The 16,177-nt window shown below is 36.5% G+C and overlaps 2 protein-coding genes across 2 annotated transcripts; both read right to left on the bottom strand.

Moving 5' to 3' along the window:
• Positions 1 to 408: 408 nt before the first annotated feature.
• On the bottom strand, positions 409 to 7,481 carry LOC147862846 (zinc finger (CCCH-type) family protein). Its single transcript, XM_087321316.1, has 14 exons — positions 6,929 to 7,481; positions 6,752 to 6,844; positions 6,403 to 6,624; positions 6,250 to 6,322; positions 5,923 to 6,055; positions 4,543 to 4,696; positions 3,485 to 3,547; positions 3,176 to 3,298; positions 2,722 to 2,892; positions 2,481 to 2,615; positions 1,648 to 1,743; positions 1,367 to 1,549; positions 1,228 to 1,271; positions 409 to 1,096 (listed from the first exon to the last, which is right to left on the bottom strand). Exons 1-14 carry the CDS (start codon positions 7,421 to 7,423, stop codon positions 850 to 852), a joined length of 2,232 nt encoding a protein of 743 aa, XP_087177442.1. The 5' UTR covers positions 7,424 to 7,481; the 3' UTR covers positions 409 to 849.
• A 1,419-nt stretch (positions 7,482 to 8,900) lies between these two features.
• GLY3 (glyoxalase II 3) lies at positions 8,901 to 15,807 on the bottom strand. Its single transcript, XM_087321250.1, has 9 exons — positions 15,583 to 15,807; positions 14,638 to 14,766; positions 13,140 to 13,247; positions 11,754 to 11,888; positions 11,623 to 11,664; positions 10,260 to 10,319; positions 9,950 to 10,003; positions 9,305 to 9,329; positions 8,901 to 9,213 (listed from the first exon to the last, which is right to left on the bottom strand). Exons 1-9 carry the CDS (start codon positions 15,694 to 15,696, stop codon positions 9,140 to 9,142), a joined length of 741 nt encoding a protein of 246 aa, XP_087177376.1. The 5' UTR covers positions 15,697 to 15,807; the 3' UTR covers positions 8,901 to 9,139.
• Positions 15,808 to 16,177: the final 370 nt, after the last annotated feature.

Below are 16,177 nucleotides of genomic sequence, written 5' to 3' on the forward strand. Positions count from 1 at the left end.
CTGCATACTATTAGCAAATACATTGAGGGAATAGTAACTGTTCCTTGCCTAGAACACTTCAATAACAGGAAACCATAATAAAAGAATGTTGTTTCACTCAGCTCATGTGGAGAATAAAATAGAAAGCCTAGTCTGCTCCGAGCATAATAACCAACCAAGCTCTGAGTAAAAGTTCGAGAAACTTAAGTTTATATAATAATGTCAACTTTAAGTAAAGAATAAGAGATATGAAGGCATCATCAAATACAAGTTCCATTTCAACTGAAGCATTCACATGTTTGGCAACTATAAAAACAATTTTAATTTTAGCAGGCAAATTAAGACAACCACTAGTCAAAAGCAATGAAATCATCATTATTATGTAAACTTTTTGCCAGAAGAACTATCTAAGCAACCATTGGAAGTCACTGAGAAATTGATCATTGTAGATAATAATAATTTTTACAGATTCACGTTGAACATACTCCATAATATTTACTAAAGCTTCTGCATTTTTTGCCCCTTTGGACTTAACTTCAACAACTGTCGCACCAAGTCTTATTCATGCATGCTACGTTCCTCATCAGCAAATAAATGAGTACTCTTATGACTTCAATTATTACGCCATACACTACTCATGTTGCTCAAAATTACAAAAATGAGGCTGCAAAGTTCGGAAACACAAAATTCATCATCAACTCTTTGCTATAGAATTAAGAGTGCCTATGAAGGGGCTGTAAATATTTTGTACTAACCTCAAAACTATGATGGGTATCATTACACGTGTCTGGGAAATGAGCACGTGGTACAAATCAAGCGTTAACTTGAAGAAAAAGATACTCCCCTACGACAATGGGCTGATCTGGAAGCTTATCTTTCCATGAGCATGACCACCTCACAATGAGGAGTATGTGGGAACATGTCAACTGCCACTGCCTTCATTGGACAAAAAGGAGTCGACATGGGCATTGACTTAATACGCTGCCGAGCATGTCCCACCACTGTCCTCCTCTGAGGGCCTCTTTGGGAACCTCCCTTGACTTGATCTGCTGATCCAATAGGGGTGCAAAGCTCTACCGCATTCGCAAGTAATGTCTCAGGATTGCATGAAACATAGCTGTTACGCAACAATAGAATCCACCAGTCACATGATGACAAAACCAGATGGTAACCCTAGCTCAGGGTGAAACCAATATCACAAACAAATACTAGTTGGGTTACTTAAAAAATAAGGTAAAAAACACTCACACCAAACGACGAATTCGTTCATGTGTTCTGAGAAGTTTCACCACCTATAATTACATTTACATGAAGATATGTTTCAAAACTAGCACAAAAATGAAAGTGAGAAGCAGTTGACTCTAACCAGAAACCTATGTTTTCTTACCACAGGATGAAGACCACTCCTTGGAGGATCTACTAGCACTACCACAGATGAAAATCTGTTTTCAGAACTGGAGGAAACCCCACTTTCGAGAGAGAAACTTGAATCTATGACATCTTTAGAAGGAACTCTTTCTGATTCTTCCACCAAATAATGTTCGAGCAGGTTCTTCATCACATCTTCAGCCTGCAAAATTAATGTCTTTTATCATCAGTTACAATTTTTCTCAATTTAAATCTATGAGTAATGTCCATGAAATGCATATAGAAACCTCATATAAGTACCTTTCCACACACAAACTTGCAGTTTTTGATACCATTGATTTCAGCATTAATGTGTGCGTCTGCAATCGCTGCTTCGTTCATTTCGATTCCTACAACCTATATCAATGTAGTGAGCATGACAAAAAATTATCCATGTTCAGATATGAAAGAACAATGCATGATGGCATACTAAAAATAAACGCATTATGGTGAGAAATGATATATTACTGGAAATTACATCCATAACTCAGTGTAATGAAGTATAAGCATTCTTTTTTGGTCCATACTTACGTTTCATACAATGAAGTTATGAGTTTGCACTTCATCCGTTCAACATGCAGATACCATCATAATAATGCACACATGTAAGTCTGAGCAGAAAAACCTCATTTCACAGCTTTCATCATTCATTGGTGCACAAGCATTAATCGATATAATATGAAGCAACCCAGTATTTAAAATGGTTCTCTAAGGAAATTCTTAACACCATCTCTAAATGTATAGACCACTATATATGCCCACTAAGGTAAAGGAAAAATTGTGATATGCGTTTGCTCATGTTCCAAATAATGGTGAAAAGCATATAACGATACACCAAACTTCTGTAGGAGGAACTAGACCATACAAAACTTACCAATCAACAATAAATTATAAATACATTGAACATGGATGAAGATTTTTGCAGCCTCATTGTGCCCATGCATCTTTGTAATGCATACTAATAAATACTACAATTCATGCAAGCCTTGCAATTCACATTCACATATGCTCTACATATTTTATAACTGTATGCGCTAGTGACCTTCAGAAAAGTCTGATGGATGCATATGCTTATCTATGTTCGAGGAGAGTACCATCCCAACTCTGTGAGCAAGAGTTAATCCAATGGTTCCAGTTCCACAACACACATCAAAAAGAAGAGTTTTTGCGTCAAGCCCAGCCCAATCGCCTGCCTGATTGTACAATTTCTCAGCAGCTGACGTATTAACCTAAATAGAAGTTTTGTGAACTATGAGAATTAGAGAAAACTAGAATACAGGAGAAAAGAATTAACAGAGAAAATATCAAGTAAAACCTAAAGCAAACAGAATAAACCTGGAAAAATGCTGTTGGTGAAATACGGAACTGGAGATTGCCTATACGATCATGTATGAAGCTAATTTCATTCTGCTTTTCCACCTGCTCTTTTCCGTCCTCCATTTGGGGAATCGAAAGTGAAATCAAGGGTGAATCAGGGCAGGCTGCATTAGAAATGCCCAGATGGTCCTAAGAATCCATACGAAGTAATATTCAGAAAATTAGTGACTGCAATTGATGCATCAACTGATGGGTGAAACTGAGGTCCCACATGACCACCCATTGAATGAGAGAAAATTTAGGGTTCCAAATGAATGTAGTGGAAATAACCACCATAGCTGTTGCCTACAAGGTCATAACTGGGCCTCTCAAGTGACATAGTCAAGCTTTATTTTGACTCTTGGCTTTATAAGAAGATACCATGTTCGCAGAATATAGCAAACTAATTAACTGATAACTCCTGCAGAAATACCTGTACAAGTAGTGCTGAGAGCGGAAGTTTTGGGGATGCTTGAGATGCTGCTAATGCTAGATCATGAGCCATTCTATTATATTCTTTTGTTCTGACATTTTCGTCTACACCTGATGAGCAAACCTGCAGTTTTTTTCCAAACAATCAGAATTATGAAAAAACTCTGTTGATATCAGCTCAAATAGAAAACATTATTCTATACCAAGGATCCACCTTAGGAGTTCCAGATGATTGTGACAATAGCATACACATGAGTTTAAATGTTTAAAATTAGAAATATGCATGTCCACAATCAAAAGTGTAACAAACCTGCACCATCAGCATCACTTCACTAATGGCTGATGTATCGCTTGCTGCGCGGCCCTCACGTACCTGCAAAATTCTACATATGTTATCCAGCTTTACAGTAAATGAATCAATATTCCCAAAGAAAATTCATTTGTAATTCCTATATCAAATACGTTATTGCAACATGCATCATTTACATTCTTGAACTAAATAAAGCAAAATGAGGATTGCGTATGTGTCATATTGCTTCGGCAAATGTGGCAATATTGATATGATATGAACTTAAATCAGTATGCAATAATATTCCTAACAAAAAATAGGAGATGTCAAAATTATTTAACCTGATGAAGTGCATTTTCATTTTAATTTTATTACGAGGTTATTGAGGAAAGGAGCATATTTCATTTTGAATTCATTGAGTTGGTAAAACTGCATGCCATAATTTTTCTCGTGTAGAAAAAATGAACACATAACCACTAAATATTGTTATTCCTATGGCTATCTCACTTGGAGATTTCTACGTAAGCTAGTTATGGATGAAGCTGTTTCATCAAGGTCTTATGTCTGCAACTGAGAACCAAAGTAGGGAGTCTTTAGTTCGTGCTGTTATTTCTCATAAATTTCTCTTTACTTTAAGAAAAAAACTGCTGATACAGCTTCAATATACCCCCTTTAGTTATTTCTATATAAGGAACAAAGAACCCTAATACTAACCATACCTCACCATTATAAATACTAGTATTCAAAATATAAAAGAAGTGTATTAATGAAAGTCTAAAGTTGATAACTAGTATGTTAAAAGTTGCTTTCATAGAAATGCACATTCACAAATAGTTTAAACAGTATCTACTGTGTAGAGATGTTTAAAATGCAAACAAACGTGGCAGCAGATTCAAATGCTGCTTCTCAAATTACAATTTCAAAAGACACTGTAATGATACGGGCAGGTAGTCTCTTGTGAGTGCAACATTGGCACAGGTTTTAAGGAAATGAAAAATATTAATTGTGTCAAATCAAAATGCGAAATGTTAAATTGCTGAGATGGAAAACCAGATATTTTCTACAGAAAATTGACTTACAGTGAATAGCCTCCAAAAGCCACTGTTTGTTTTCTTGTCCCAAACAGATAGCTCAGAACTCTCAATAAACTTCTGAAAAGCTTTCACATATGACTGAGCTATTACTGAGACATTTCGGCACTGGTCAGGCTCCTTTACAATATTGCACCCTTCCCTGTTTAACACCATGCCAGTGGCCAAAATGACCGATGAGACTGGAAAAAAGACTGCACCTTATAATGATGTCTCATCTTTGATATTAAATGCATCAATAAAATAGACACTCATCAGTGATTACTGATGCAATTTGAGTATTCATAAAAAAACAGGTTTTTTATTAGTTTAAAACAAGAATGAAAAAAGGTACAGATTTCCTCATAGGTAAGTGAGAACACATTATACACATAGACACATTAAAAATATTACAAATACACATAAATTAAAAGAAGCTTTCTTAGATACAGATTTAACTGTTCTTAACCATGGTGAACTCAGTCACGACATGGGGGAAATACATACTATTCACCCAGTTGAAAATCTTAAATACAAAAAATGGCAACTGGATGGTGCTCCTCATTCATAGTGCGAATGTGCATTTTAAACACACATTCTTTTTATGAAGTATATCTATCCCTGAATTCTTTCATTTTATCAAATCTGTATCTTGATGCAACCATATATGCTCCATAAAAACCAAGATCCTATTGAATTAGCCTCATTTTAAAACACATCAGGTGAATGAAAGCTTTAGACTATCATGACATTTAATGCCGCTTGAACTTAGGTCCAAATATATTACCTATTTGCAAAAATGTGTGATCATTAAAAAAATTAAACAAGAAGCTACAGAAAATGAAGATAAAACAATGAGGAGACAGTGATTATGATTTACTTCATAATGCATGGTTCCTGCATTGCACCTAAAACTCATCCCTCTTCTATTATTCACATAGGGTTGGCAAATACCATGACACTTAGATGCACTTCAACTGGCAAGAGAAGTAAGAAGAAAACAGAAACGTTACACATTTCAGAAGCACTTCCCATCCTGTTTACAACTTTTATAGTGTCGATAAAGTATAAACTGCTGATACAATTCTCAAGCAACTGGAGAATAAAGACAAAATACCTATGCTTTTCTGATTTACAAAATAGACTGACAAATAAGCATGAGTTAACAAACGCCCTTCTTATGAGGGTTCACTTCAACTTGAAAGAACTCACAACAAATATCTACTGTGCCTTCCTATTGGCCTTCATATTTTATCATAAGCATCCAATAATACCTCAGCAGTTAACAAGAGAAAACAAGATGTGTAGCTGTTTGCATGCAGTATGCTGACCAAAATTCTCAGCATCTAGAGTATTAAAATAATTAAATTCTGAAATCTGAAGACATACCGAAAATTGCCAAGAAGAAATCCCACCACCCTCTTTCCATCGGACGAATGACCAATTGTGAATTCACATTTATTACGATATCCATCAACAATAGGTGAAGGAATGATACCATCAAAAGGGCAGCACATGCCTCCTGAAAAATGATAAAGTTAAGTTGACATGGAACCTGGAAGAGGCTTTAAAAAGTGTTTGTGTTTATGATGCAAGCATGAGTCACAGTTCAATAAAAACAGTCATTCATTAATGCACATGAGAGATGGACCAAATAAATTGAGAATACAAATTATTGGAAACTATTATGTATTTATTAATCATCTGCTCCCTAACCTTGAAATTTTGCATCAATAACCCATTGTGGAAGCGAAACACCTGGAGATATTGCTTTTCGAACATTGCGCACCTACAAGTATACTTCAACAGTTAAGAAAGCTGTTCCATCCAAATAAAAAAAGTGATCTTTTACACAAGCATTGGACTAACCAGCTTTTTGAGAAGGTGCGATATTTCACTGCTTTTTTGGTCAAGTTGTTGTTGGTAAGGCAACTTAGCAAGAGGAGTAACAGCATCACATATATCTGATATTTTGGTGTTACCTTCAATATCAACATTGATGGAGGAATTGGCGTTTTCCCTCTCCCAGGCCCGGGGCAAAGCATCTTCCATTTTCAGCATCTTAGAATTCACCAATAAGCCATCAAGTGTCTACAATAAAAAAGATAACATCAAGTGGCATATTATAGTAACATAAATTCTCGATGTCACCTCTAAAAGTAAAATTGAATTTCAAAATGATGTTACATTATATGCATTGAATCTCACTTTTCTCTACCTGCTTGGCTAGGGCTATGTGCTCATCACTTTCAAATTCTACGAAACCCACAGATGAACGAGGCCTTTTCCTTGATGATCGAAATGAAATTCCCTGCAAATGAGAGGGTCACATATACTGAAAAGTGGAAAGTGTGCAAAACAATGGAAGAAAGAGGTGTGAAGAAGAAGAACCAACATTTTCTGCGAGAAGCTTATCAAGGTCTTCCGAGCTCCACTTGAGAGGGAGGTCAAGGATGCACTTTTGAAGAGGGTTAGCTACACTCTCTACATTCTGTACAGTTTCCATGGCTGATTGCTTGAGAGAAGAAATACTGGCCTCGGCACGAGCTACAGAAGAGGTGGGATCCCATGAACCATCAGGCCGGCGCCTGAGCTCACATTCTGCATGAGCATACCTGCAGCTCTCCCCATGCCTACACATACCAGCTTTCCTAAAGTAGGAGCACAGGCTGCTCTTGAAGAAAGGGTCTTCTTTATCTTTCTCTTTCTTCTCTTTCTCCTCCTCCTTCTCTACAACCTCTGTTCCACAGCTATCACTATCCAACAGGCCTTTCTTCGGCACCATTGCATCTGCCGTTCCCTCATCACCTGCACTGCACATGCTGTTACTGTTCTTCTTATCGCTTTCCATCTCAAACTTAGTTATGCTGCTGCTGCAGAGACTTTCCATGGCCACAACACAGAGCAGAGCAAATCAAAGTGTTTGTGTTTGTGTTTGTTTCTTTGTGTGTGTGTGTGCGCACATGGATACTCTCTACATAAGAGTTTGGGGTTTTTCCTTCAACGAGAAAGTAAGCAAGTACATACATACATAGAGGTTCCGAAAGATCGTGATTGCTTCGGCTTCTTCCCCACTAAGGAGAGAGGATCGATTGGTCACCATGCAGTTGCAATTCAATGCCCATATGGTCCGGTGGTCACACACTTGTTGACTTGACCGACTGATAGCACCCCAAATTAGAACCCATCTTATATGAAGCATGGCCTCCATTTACACTGTAGCATGGTGGTCTTATGACCCCATGGTTCAACAGTCACCCTCATGTTGACTTGACAAACATGACCTAGACTAGATTCCATCTTATGACACACTTCCTCACTCTATACACTACTCCATTCGGCTCTCCTCCTCCTCCGTCGCCGCCTCTCTCTCTCTCTCTCTCCCTCACTATTAGGACATAATTCCTTAAGTTGATCCCTCCTATGCACAACCGTCTCTTAACATACCTATATTAACACACAACCCAATAACCAATTTGTTTATGCTTAACACCATACATAATACAAAGGGTCGTGCTCTTATAGTAAATGCTCGCACCCTTACAACTTGCAACACCACCCAAACTGTATGGGGTTCTCTCTTACATTTAGCCTATGTCTTGCTCTCTCTTTTATGGGTTTATGAATGATGCTCTCTTTTGATGATTTTGAGACCATTATCACTAATCAATTTATATTCCTCTATTTTAATCAACTTCCATTGCACATTCTTATAAAAGTGTAGGTTCAATTTCCTCTAGTGCTCTTCAATCCTACATGCAATAAGGTTTTTGTGCCTACGCTATTTTGTTATTAAGAGTTGAACAAAATGGATATTAATCTCTATATTCTACATCACAATATGAAGAGTCAATGCTTTACTAAGTTATTATGCAACTTGTAATTATCGTGTGAAGATCCATGGATAATAATCAAAGTGATGGTATAATGATTGTGTGAGGTGAAATCTCTCATAATTAGCTTACCTTAACGGTGGGTTGTTACACTATTAGCATTACATATTGGGTTCGAAAACTAATTATCTCACCTCTATTACTCCATACATATATCTTAATTTACTAGATGCCCCTGTCAAAAGTAGGGGTTGAACACATCACCTTTTGGTCTCCATTGGGAAACCTTACCAACTAAGCTCCCTCTCACATGCCGTTGGCCCATTTACTTGATCTGCCCCTACTAGATCTACCCATAAAAGATTTGTAAATACAATACCATACAACATAAAATCTCATTTGAGGCCTCACTCTTGTCATTGTGAGGTCAAAATGATATTTCATTTCAAACATTTTTCGCTGTTCTGAACCAATCTTAGTATTCATTGAAAGTTCATAAACAATCTTAGAACATAAGCACTATTTAACATGATGTAAAGCAAGGGATGTTCAAGATGAGATTTGCTCAAATTTTAATATCAACAGACAATGAAGCATGTAAATACTATTTAACAACGGTATAAAGCAAGGGAGTTTTGAGATAATATTTGCTTTAAATCATTATTTTAATATGAACAGAACATGAAGTCAATCTTGTTGAATCTGGGATAGAACTGCAGGTCGACAAGAGTTCTTGCTGCTGCATTAAGAAGGCATGCATATCAGGTTTATAATCAAACTTGGATGCCACACACCAGATTCGCAGGTACAGCCACATCAAACATCTTCGGATATGGCAATCCTAAATCTGAAAGCGATAAGTAAAGATAGAAATAATGTCAAATTACTTGGCAAACAAAACACCGACCTTAATCAGATATAAAATACTCAATACTTACTGTTCATTATGTTTTTATATGTTTCCTGGAACAAGAAATAATGATGTCTCTCTCTCTCTCTCTCTCTCTCTCTCTCTCTCTTTCTCTCTCTCAGACAGGCAGTTTTTAGACGACCAGACGACCACTCTTTATCATAAATCCTAACTTTGTTCTGCATTGCCTCATTGATGGTGCAGAAGCGAGGAAAAAGAGGTTATTTTGAGCCTTTAATACAATACCACACAAGAGGCTCTTTCATTGCCTCAAATGATTGGGGCTACCCTAAGAGATTATTTTGGCCAAGATCTATATGACAAGTGACAGGTAGAGTGTATATAATGCCCGAAAGCCTGTTAAAACCCATTGCTAGCACCATTGATGTGAATCAAGCATTTCCTCTCTATTTGATGCTTTTTGGACTCTTGCATCGGAAGAATGCAGATCCTTTTCCTGATTACAGTACCTACCCTGGCAAGTAACTAATTTATCATTATAAATAAAGTTATCTGAGTTGTTGATGGATACACAGATTAAGGCATTACAAAAACTTACCCATGTTCTCCTACAATGCATTGTGCAACCTGGCTATTTAGAGGATTTCTAATATAGTTTATGTTCTCCAGTACAATGTTCAAGCTTTTATTTTGAGCAAGATTGTATAGATACCTCATCTTTTGTTAGTCGGGGGTTGTACACAGATTCTTCCCCCACTGTTGTCACCTGGAAGATGGGATCAACAAATGAGAAATTATAAAATATTGGAAATTATGGGAAAGAATTGACTATATGAACAATGATGCAGAGGTCTACATTTCATCTACAGCTACAAAAATCTATTTCCCAAACTGAAACTTGTCATATTGACTGAGGTAAATAATTTTTGCCATATATACTTTATATAAATGGTTTCTTCACTGCAGCAACAATGATTTTGATGGTGATACTGATAGATTTTGAAAACAAACGAAGTTCTTACAGAGAATCCCTTGTAATCATGTGCAGGATAAATAAGGGTGTCCTTTGGTAATGTGAAGATCTGTACAGAAAAAAAAACAAGATAATGCTCAATAAAAATCAACAAGACACGAGAAAATCATTTATAAAGAATAAAAAAGTTCAATACTGAATATTGGAGAATAAAGACCATGGTTTTTATTGAAGGATCTGTTAATATCCTTTAGCTTGTGACTTAAAACTATTGTATTTGAAATTCCCTCCTAAATTCTCTTCAGTATAGCTGGAAATATATAATCTAGGGCAAAGCTCATGGCTTCACCAGTTCCCTCACATTTCTTGAGTCCACTGATACATAGCATAGCTACAAACTAATAATTACTGCATGCTTATGAAAAATCAGGTTTGGGTTTATCGTATTTCCTTAAACTTGTTATTCTCGGAAAAAATAAAGCCCTACCTTCACAGAGTAATTTTAACTTGGCATTTATTGACATGTATCAGTGTAGTGAAAGCCACAGGAAATTGCACGCATACAAGGTAGAAGAAGATCAAGGAAGGTGTGAGGGTTCAAAGCAAGCAGCAAACAAAAATATAAATATAAGATTTAAGTTTTCATGGTCAAATGTGTATTGTTTATTGTAGATTAAGATAGATGGATGAACAATGATATTTATAAGAGATCTTTTTCGTATTGACAGAGGTTATGGTTATGCACATGATGAGAACTGTGTATATAAATATTTGTAAAATATAAATATAAATATGAGGTAGACGAAGTTCAAGGGTTCCACAGATACTTGGATGGTGTAAGGGTCAAAGCAAGCACCAAAACAAATATAAATATAAGACTGAAGTCTTCATTTTTTCAATAAATGTGTATCGTTTATCCTAGATTAAGATAGATGGATGAATAATTATATTTGTAAGAATTAATTTTTTACGTATTGTCCAGAGGTTATGGGTATGCACATGATGAGAATTGAGTGGATTTGGTGCTTTAATGCATTTCCAAAAGTAAATCTTGTATCTATAATATCTCCCTGCTTGAATTTAGTGCTTGGATGCAAGGGCTGAGTTCAAGGTGATGTGATGATCAACAAAATATTCACGGTTTGCAACTGTGCCACAAAATTACTCAAGGAAATAAAAGCATAACAAAAGGATAAGTATAGGTCAAGGCAACACAGAACTTGGAGCTGCGATTATAGGTTCACGTATCCATGCATGTCTTCTTTCTTGCACTCATGACTCGTGTCCTTGTAACATATGCTCTCATAAATTGCCAATAGTAAAAGACTTCACAAAACATTACGAAGCTTTTAAAAAATGTAAATAGCCCAAAAAAATCTTAAGCAAATAAAAATAAACTGCTCAGTTCCAACCTGAGAATGAACCGACTTATAAAGTTGGCCTGCATCACCTCCCTGAAATAAATTGAATAAAAAAATTATTTTGAAGTAAACGAAACTACAAAATATTCATTCTTACTATTGGAATTTTGTAATGGCCATACTTGGAAATCAGTTCTCCCACATCCACGAATAAGGAGGGCATCTCCGGTAAATGCCATTCTTGGATTTGGCTGTTCAGCTCCATCATCAGTTACATATGTAACACAACCTGCAGTGTGTCCAGGTGTTGCTCGGACCTGCAATGAGCATATAAAGACCATTACTGCCGCTGTTGGTAAAGAGGTACATGTTTTTTATTCCAAGGCTAATTTCATCTAGTACTGTTCTTGTCAACAGCTTTATCTGCATGACGTCTTCCATGCTTCCAAGGCTTGCAACCTAAAATTCCTAATAGAACAACCAAAGAAAACCTATTCATGGGACACGTTTCCTGGGTGAATTCCGAAACAATTATTGCTGCAGTGCACCCATTCCTACTGCAATTCAGCTTATCGACTACTCTGTCACGAGTTTTTCTAATCTCACAGAAAGCCATGCACACAAACTTTCAGATGGATCAATAATGTTCAGATAATCCAACATAGAGCATATGATTGTACAAACTTCTGCAATAGGAAATCTATGATTTCTTTATGCTGGTAACTATCAATGCAAACATGCTTTGAACCATTCCAAATAGCACCAAAATTCCACTACAAGATGCAAGACATTTGGTGCAATAGGCTGATTCAGACTTTACTAAGCTACATCACATGTAAAGCTGTCGCAACAAATAACCAACATTGACAAAACTCTGGCATTTTCTCTAAATTTATTTACCAGGATCATGGAGCCAAAAGGTCAGAGCAAACTTTCGATAAAAAAATAAAATTCTATGACATGTATTCGAGTAGAACATAGTACAACACGTCATTTTCCACCTCAATATGCTAATGGATAAGCTAGATCATGCATATGTGTAGATTTTAAAAGGCCTTTTGACTAAGAGTGTTCATACCAAGACAAATGCCTTAATGGTAAATGTAAATTTTGGAGTAACTTGAGATCACAGTACATAGAATAGAAACACTACTGTTTTGTTTTTGCATAGAGACATCTAGCAATAAACCAGAGGAAGCCTTGAAGGCATTATATAATGACAGTTAAAAGCCTATTTACATTATTCGTGTGCATCTATATGATATGCACAAAACTATGACCAAGTTATAATAATTCATAGAATTCACATAAGAAAGACGAGCCATAGCATGGGAAGAACCGTTGAAAGAATATTAAAGTAGGCAACAATACTACAATAGATACGAAAACTTTTAACAATTTGCAGAACAATCATTTCAAATTTTATATTTTGGATTATTTAACTGATATTTATCGAACATTGACTTATATTCAACTCTTCTAAGTGCAATGTGCATCTCTAAGACAGAAGTACTTGGAATGCTTTATAGGGAAGTTTAAATGGGATTTCAAAACAAAATAATGCTTACCTCTAAAACTAGGTTCCCGACTTGAATCTTGTCACCTGGATCTACATGTACATCAGCTTTTGCACCACTCGCCTTTGAAATCAATGACTGAACTCCTGGTATCCGTGTCTATAAAATAGAATTTACATACAGAAAACAATAGACCATTTTTTAATGGGCCTAGATCATAAAGTTTAAAAAACAAATTGAGACAACTGCAATCATCTTCAAAAGAGCAAACTGTAGAGAAGAGATGGTATATTGTTCCTGATGTGTTAAGGAAAGAAAGCACCATTTGTTAAGAGAATCAGATTCAAAGGATTGGGTAAGTGCATTATCACTACATGATCCCAACTTGATAAGGCAATCTGATTCAAACATTCTGACTACATCCATTATGAGCATGCATTTGTCATTTTATGCAATCCATTGATACAACAGTTTAACAAAATACATGCTATAAGAGAATGAATTTACAGCTAGTTTTCTCCTCCCCAAGGTATATTCCCATCTCCAACTTTCTTTCATTTACTAGAGGATTTTCTTTCCAATCCTACACTTTATACTTCATATGGAATTTCCAATGCTACCATTTCTAATGAGGCATCATATGGAATAAATAAAACTAGGTATTTTGTGGGAATTCGCAAATGGCGGTAGCCCAATCAAACTATCATCTAGGTATATCAATGAAGAAACACTCCTTGAGATTTTGTACTAGCTAAGCCTTAATTCAATGTTCAATATGTTAGACTGCTCCTGGAAAAGGAAGTTGGCACCCTGATTGCCCCAAAGATCGAATTCCCTTCTGATTTTTCTTTATGATAATTAATAGTAAATACCATAAGAGAACCTAAAACCTAAAAATACCTATTTCAGCAACTAGATCCTGTACATAGAGCCTCTATGGTACTCTCAAACATAACAGTAAAAAGAGAACAAATCAGCTGCAAGACCAGCAATTGTCGACATTATAAAATGACTCCATTTGAAGTTCTACATCAAGAAAGGTTTGCTTCAATAAGACAAGTCTGATCATGCTTGTCACCTCTTCAAAACAGTGAGTGGGCTTTCAACATTATGAAATGATCTCCATTTCATGGTCTACATCAACAATGGTTTTGCTTGAATAAGGCAAGTCTTATCATGTTTGTCTCCTCTTCAAAAGATATCTTTAGTCCACTCACAGATAACTTTTAAGTGACTTAATATACGACCTAACTTAAAGTGACTTTATATGCACAACTTTAAGATTGCACGCACACATCACCACACATCAGAATCCAACACTAACAGGAATGACGTCATGATGATCCAGCAGCCATTTCATTCTAGCCATGCAATGCCACCTTGCCCTATTTGAAAAATACCATAAAATAATTATTATATAATTTGGTAAAACAAAATCAAAACATACAACCTCTTGGTGTCATCTTCATGGCTACTATGCAAATCAAGCTTAAAAAATTGCAGTTGCATTACAAAAATACAGGGAATGTTTAATTTGCCAACAATTTACCTTAATCAAACCAGTCCCTGTCACATGATCCGCATGCACATGCGTATTCATGGCATATATCAACTTTAACCCAAGCTCCTTGATAAGGTTCACATCTCTATCAACAGTCGTATCGACCGGATCTATCAACTGAAAATAAGCATCATTCATTATTTAGAATGCTTAAGTATATACAGAATATTTTGTGTGACTTTAACATTTAAAACATTGCGGAATATCTGATTATTAAATAAGCATGTAATTTTGACAGATAGAAAATTCAAAATTTTACAAACATACATCCATTAAATCGGACGTATGTGCATTTAGCACATAGAGCATACCTAAGTATCCAAATAAAAATGGATAAAAGCATTGTAGTGAGGCACTCAACCTCATTGAAGAAATTTGTAATTAGATTTATACACTATAATCTACAACGAAATGGTAATGTTTGATTCTTTAAAGTGGGATGTCTGTATGTATCCAGTTCAGGACGAGTTTGGTCTAGTTTCTGAATTCTTTTTGTTGATCCCAATATCATTTGCAATAGATGCAGTCAAACAATTTGAAGAAGCAATCCTCAGTCCATTTGGTCCGTGTTTAAGGATAAACTTGATTATAGTTCAAAGGCAAAATCTCTCTATCCGTGCACTTAGACTTTCATTTGACGAAATATCCGTGCAAATAGTGTATTTGTTGTACAAGTACACAAGATTATCACATTCTGATGTGTAGAATTCAATGTTGGTTCAGCACTGTAACTTCTTACCACGTGTGATGTAACTAAGGAGATTCCTTGGTCTCCTTGAATTTTATTATTAGATATCTAGCTAGCCACAAGCGGTTAGTGTGGGTGGTGGTGCATGCCATGGGGGAGCAGAGATTCGTGAACTGTTTCTAGATTTCTTGCCGTGAAGTGCGAATTCCTCTAGCAATAGAGACAAAGGAGGAGGCGGGAATTACCACGGCAGGTTTGTCAGGGTGCGCAACATCCGCAAGCAGGTAGGTGTAGGTGGACGACTCTTTCTCGAACAGCTGACGGAACAGCAATCCGACGCGGGCCGGAGGTTCAGCCATGGAAGTAGCGGTAGCCAAAAGCCTGCTGCTGGCGCTGCGGCAAAGGAGAGGATGATACAGCTGCGAAGAAGAAGAAGAAGAAGAAGAAGAAGAAGAGCAGCGGCGGGTAGCTGCAGAGAAGAGAAAGAGCGGGGAAAGAGAAGAGCGGGGGAGGGAATGGGAGGAGGCACGGAGCACCATCATCATCCTTCACTGTGCCTCCGCTAATATATACATTCAGTGTGCCTGGTCTCTCTCTCTCTGTGGAAGCTACCAACGAAGTTGCCTTCCTAATTCTGTTTTATTTATATTACGTGTGTGTGCCCTCTACTTAAGTAATAGTAGTAGTAGCCTCTTTTGGATTTGTTTTATAATATATACGTATGTGTAATGTGTGTGTCTGTGTGTTTTTCTAGCCCATTGTTTCGGGTTCCCCTATATTTATTTTGCTTGCGCCGAGATTCCTTTCTAGTTTCGCTCTTTCTGTGGGTGGGTTTCATCA

Source organism: Azolla caroliniana, unplaced genomic scaffold, assembly GCF_043228905.1.
Source record: "Azolla caroliniana isolate FFs.n. ecotype wild unplaced genomic scaffold, voAzoCaro1.0.p SCAF_6, whole genome shotgun sequence".
In the NCBI taxonomy this organism is placed as follows: Eukaryota; Viridiplantae; Streptophyta; class Polypodiopsida; order Salviniales; family Salviniaceae; genus Azolla; species Azolla caroliniana.

Coding starts and splice junctions, on each gene's coding strand:
- LOC147862846 (XM_087321316.1), bottom strand. CDS start 7,423: ATGGAAAGTCTCTGCAGCAGCAGCATAACTAAGTTTGAGATGGAAAGC. Junction 6,056..6,249: donor TATTGATGCAAAATTTCAAG/GTTAGGGAGCAG, acceptor ATCATTTTTCAG/GAGGCATGTGCTGCCCTTTT. Junction 2,893..3,175: donor TCTCAGCACTACTTGTACAG/GTATTTCTGCAG, acceptor ATGGATTCTTAG/GACCATCTGGGCATTTCTAA.
- GLY3 (XM_087321250.1), bottom strand. CDS start 15,696: ATGGCTGAACCTCCGGCCCGCGTCGGATTGCTGTTCCGTCAGCTGTTC. Junction 14,767..15,582: donor ACCCTGACAAACCTGCCGTG/GTAATTCCCGCC, acceptor GCTTATTTTCAG/TTGATAGATCCGGTCGATAC. Junction 10,004..10,259: donor ATGATTACAAGGGATTCTCT/GTAAGAACTTCG, acceptor CCCATCTTCCAG/GTGACAACAGTGGGGGAAGA.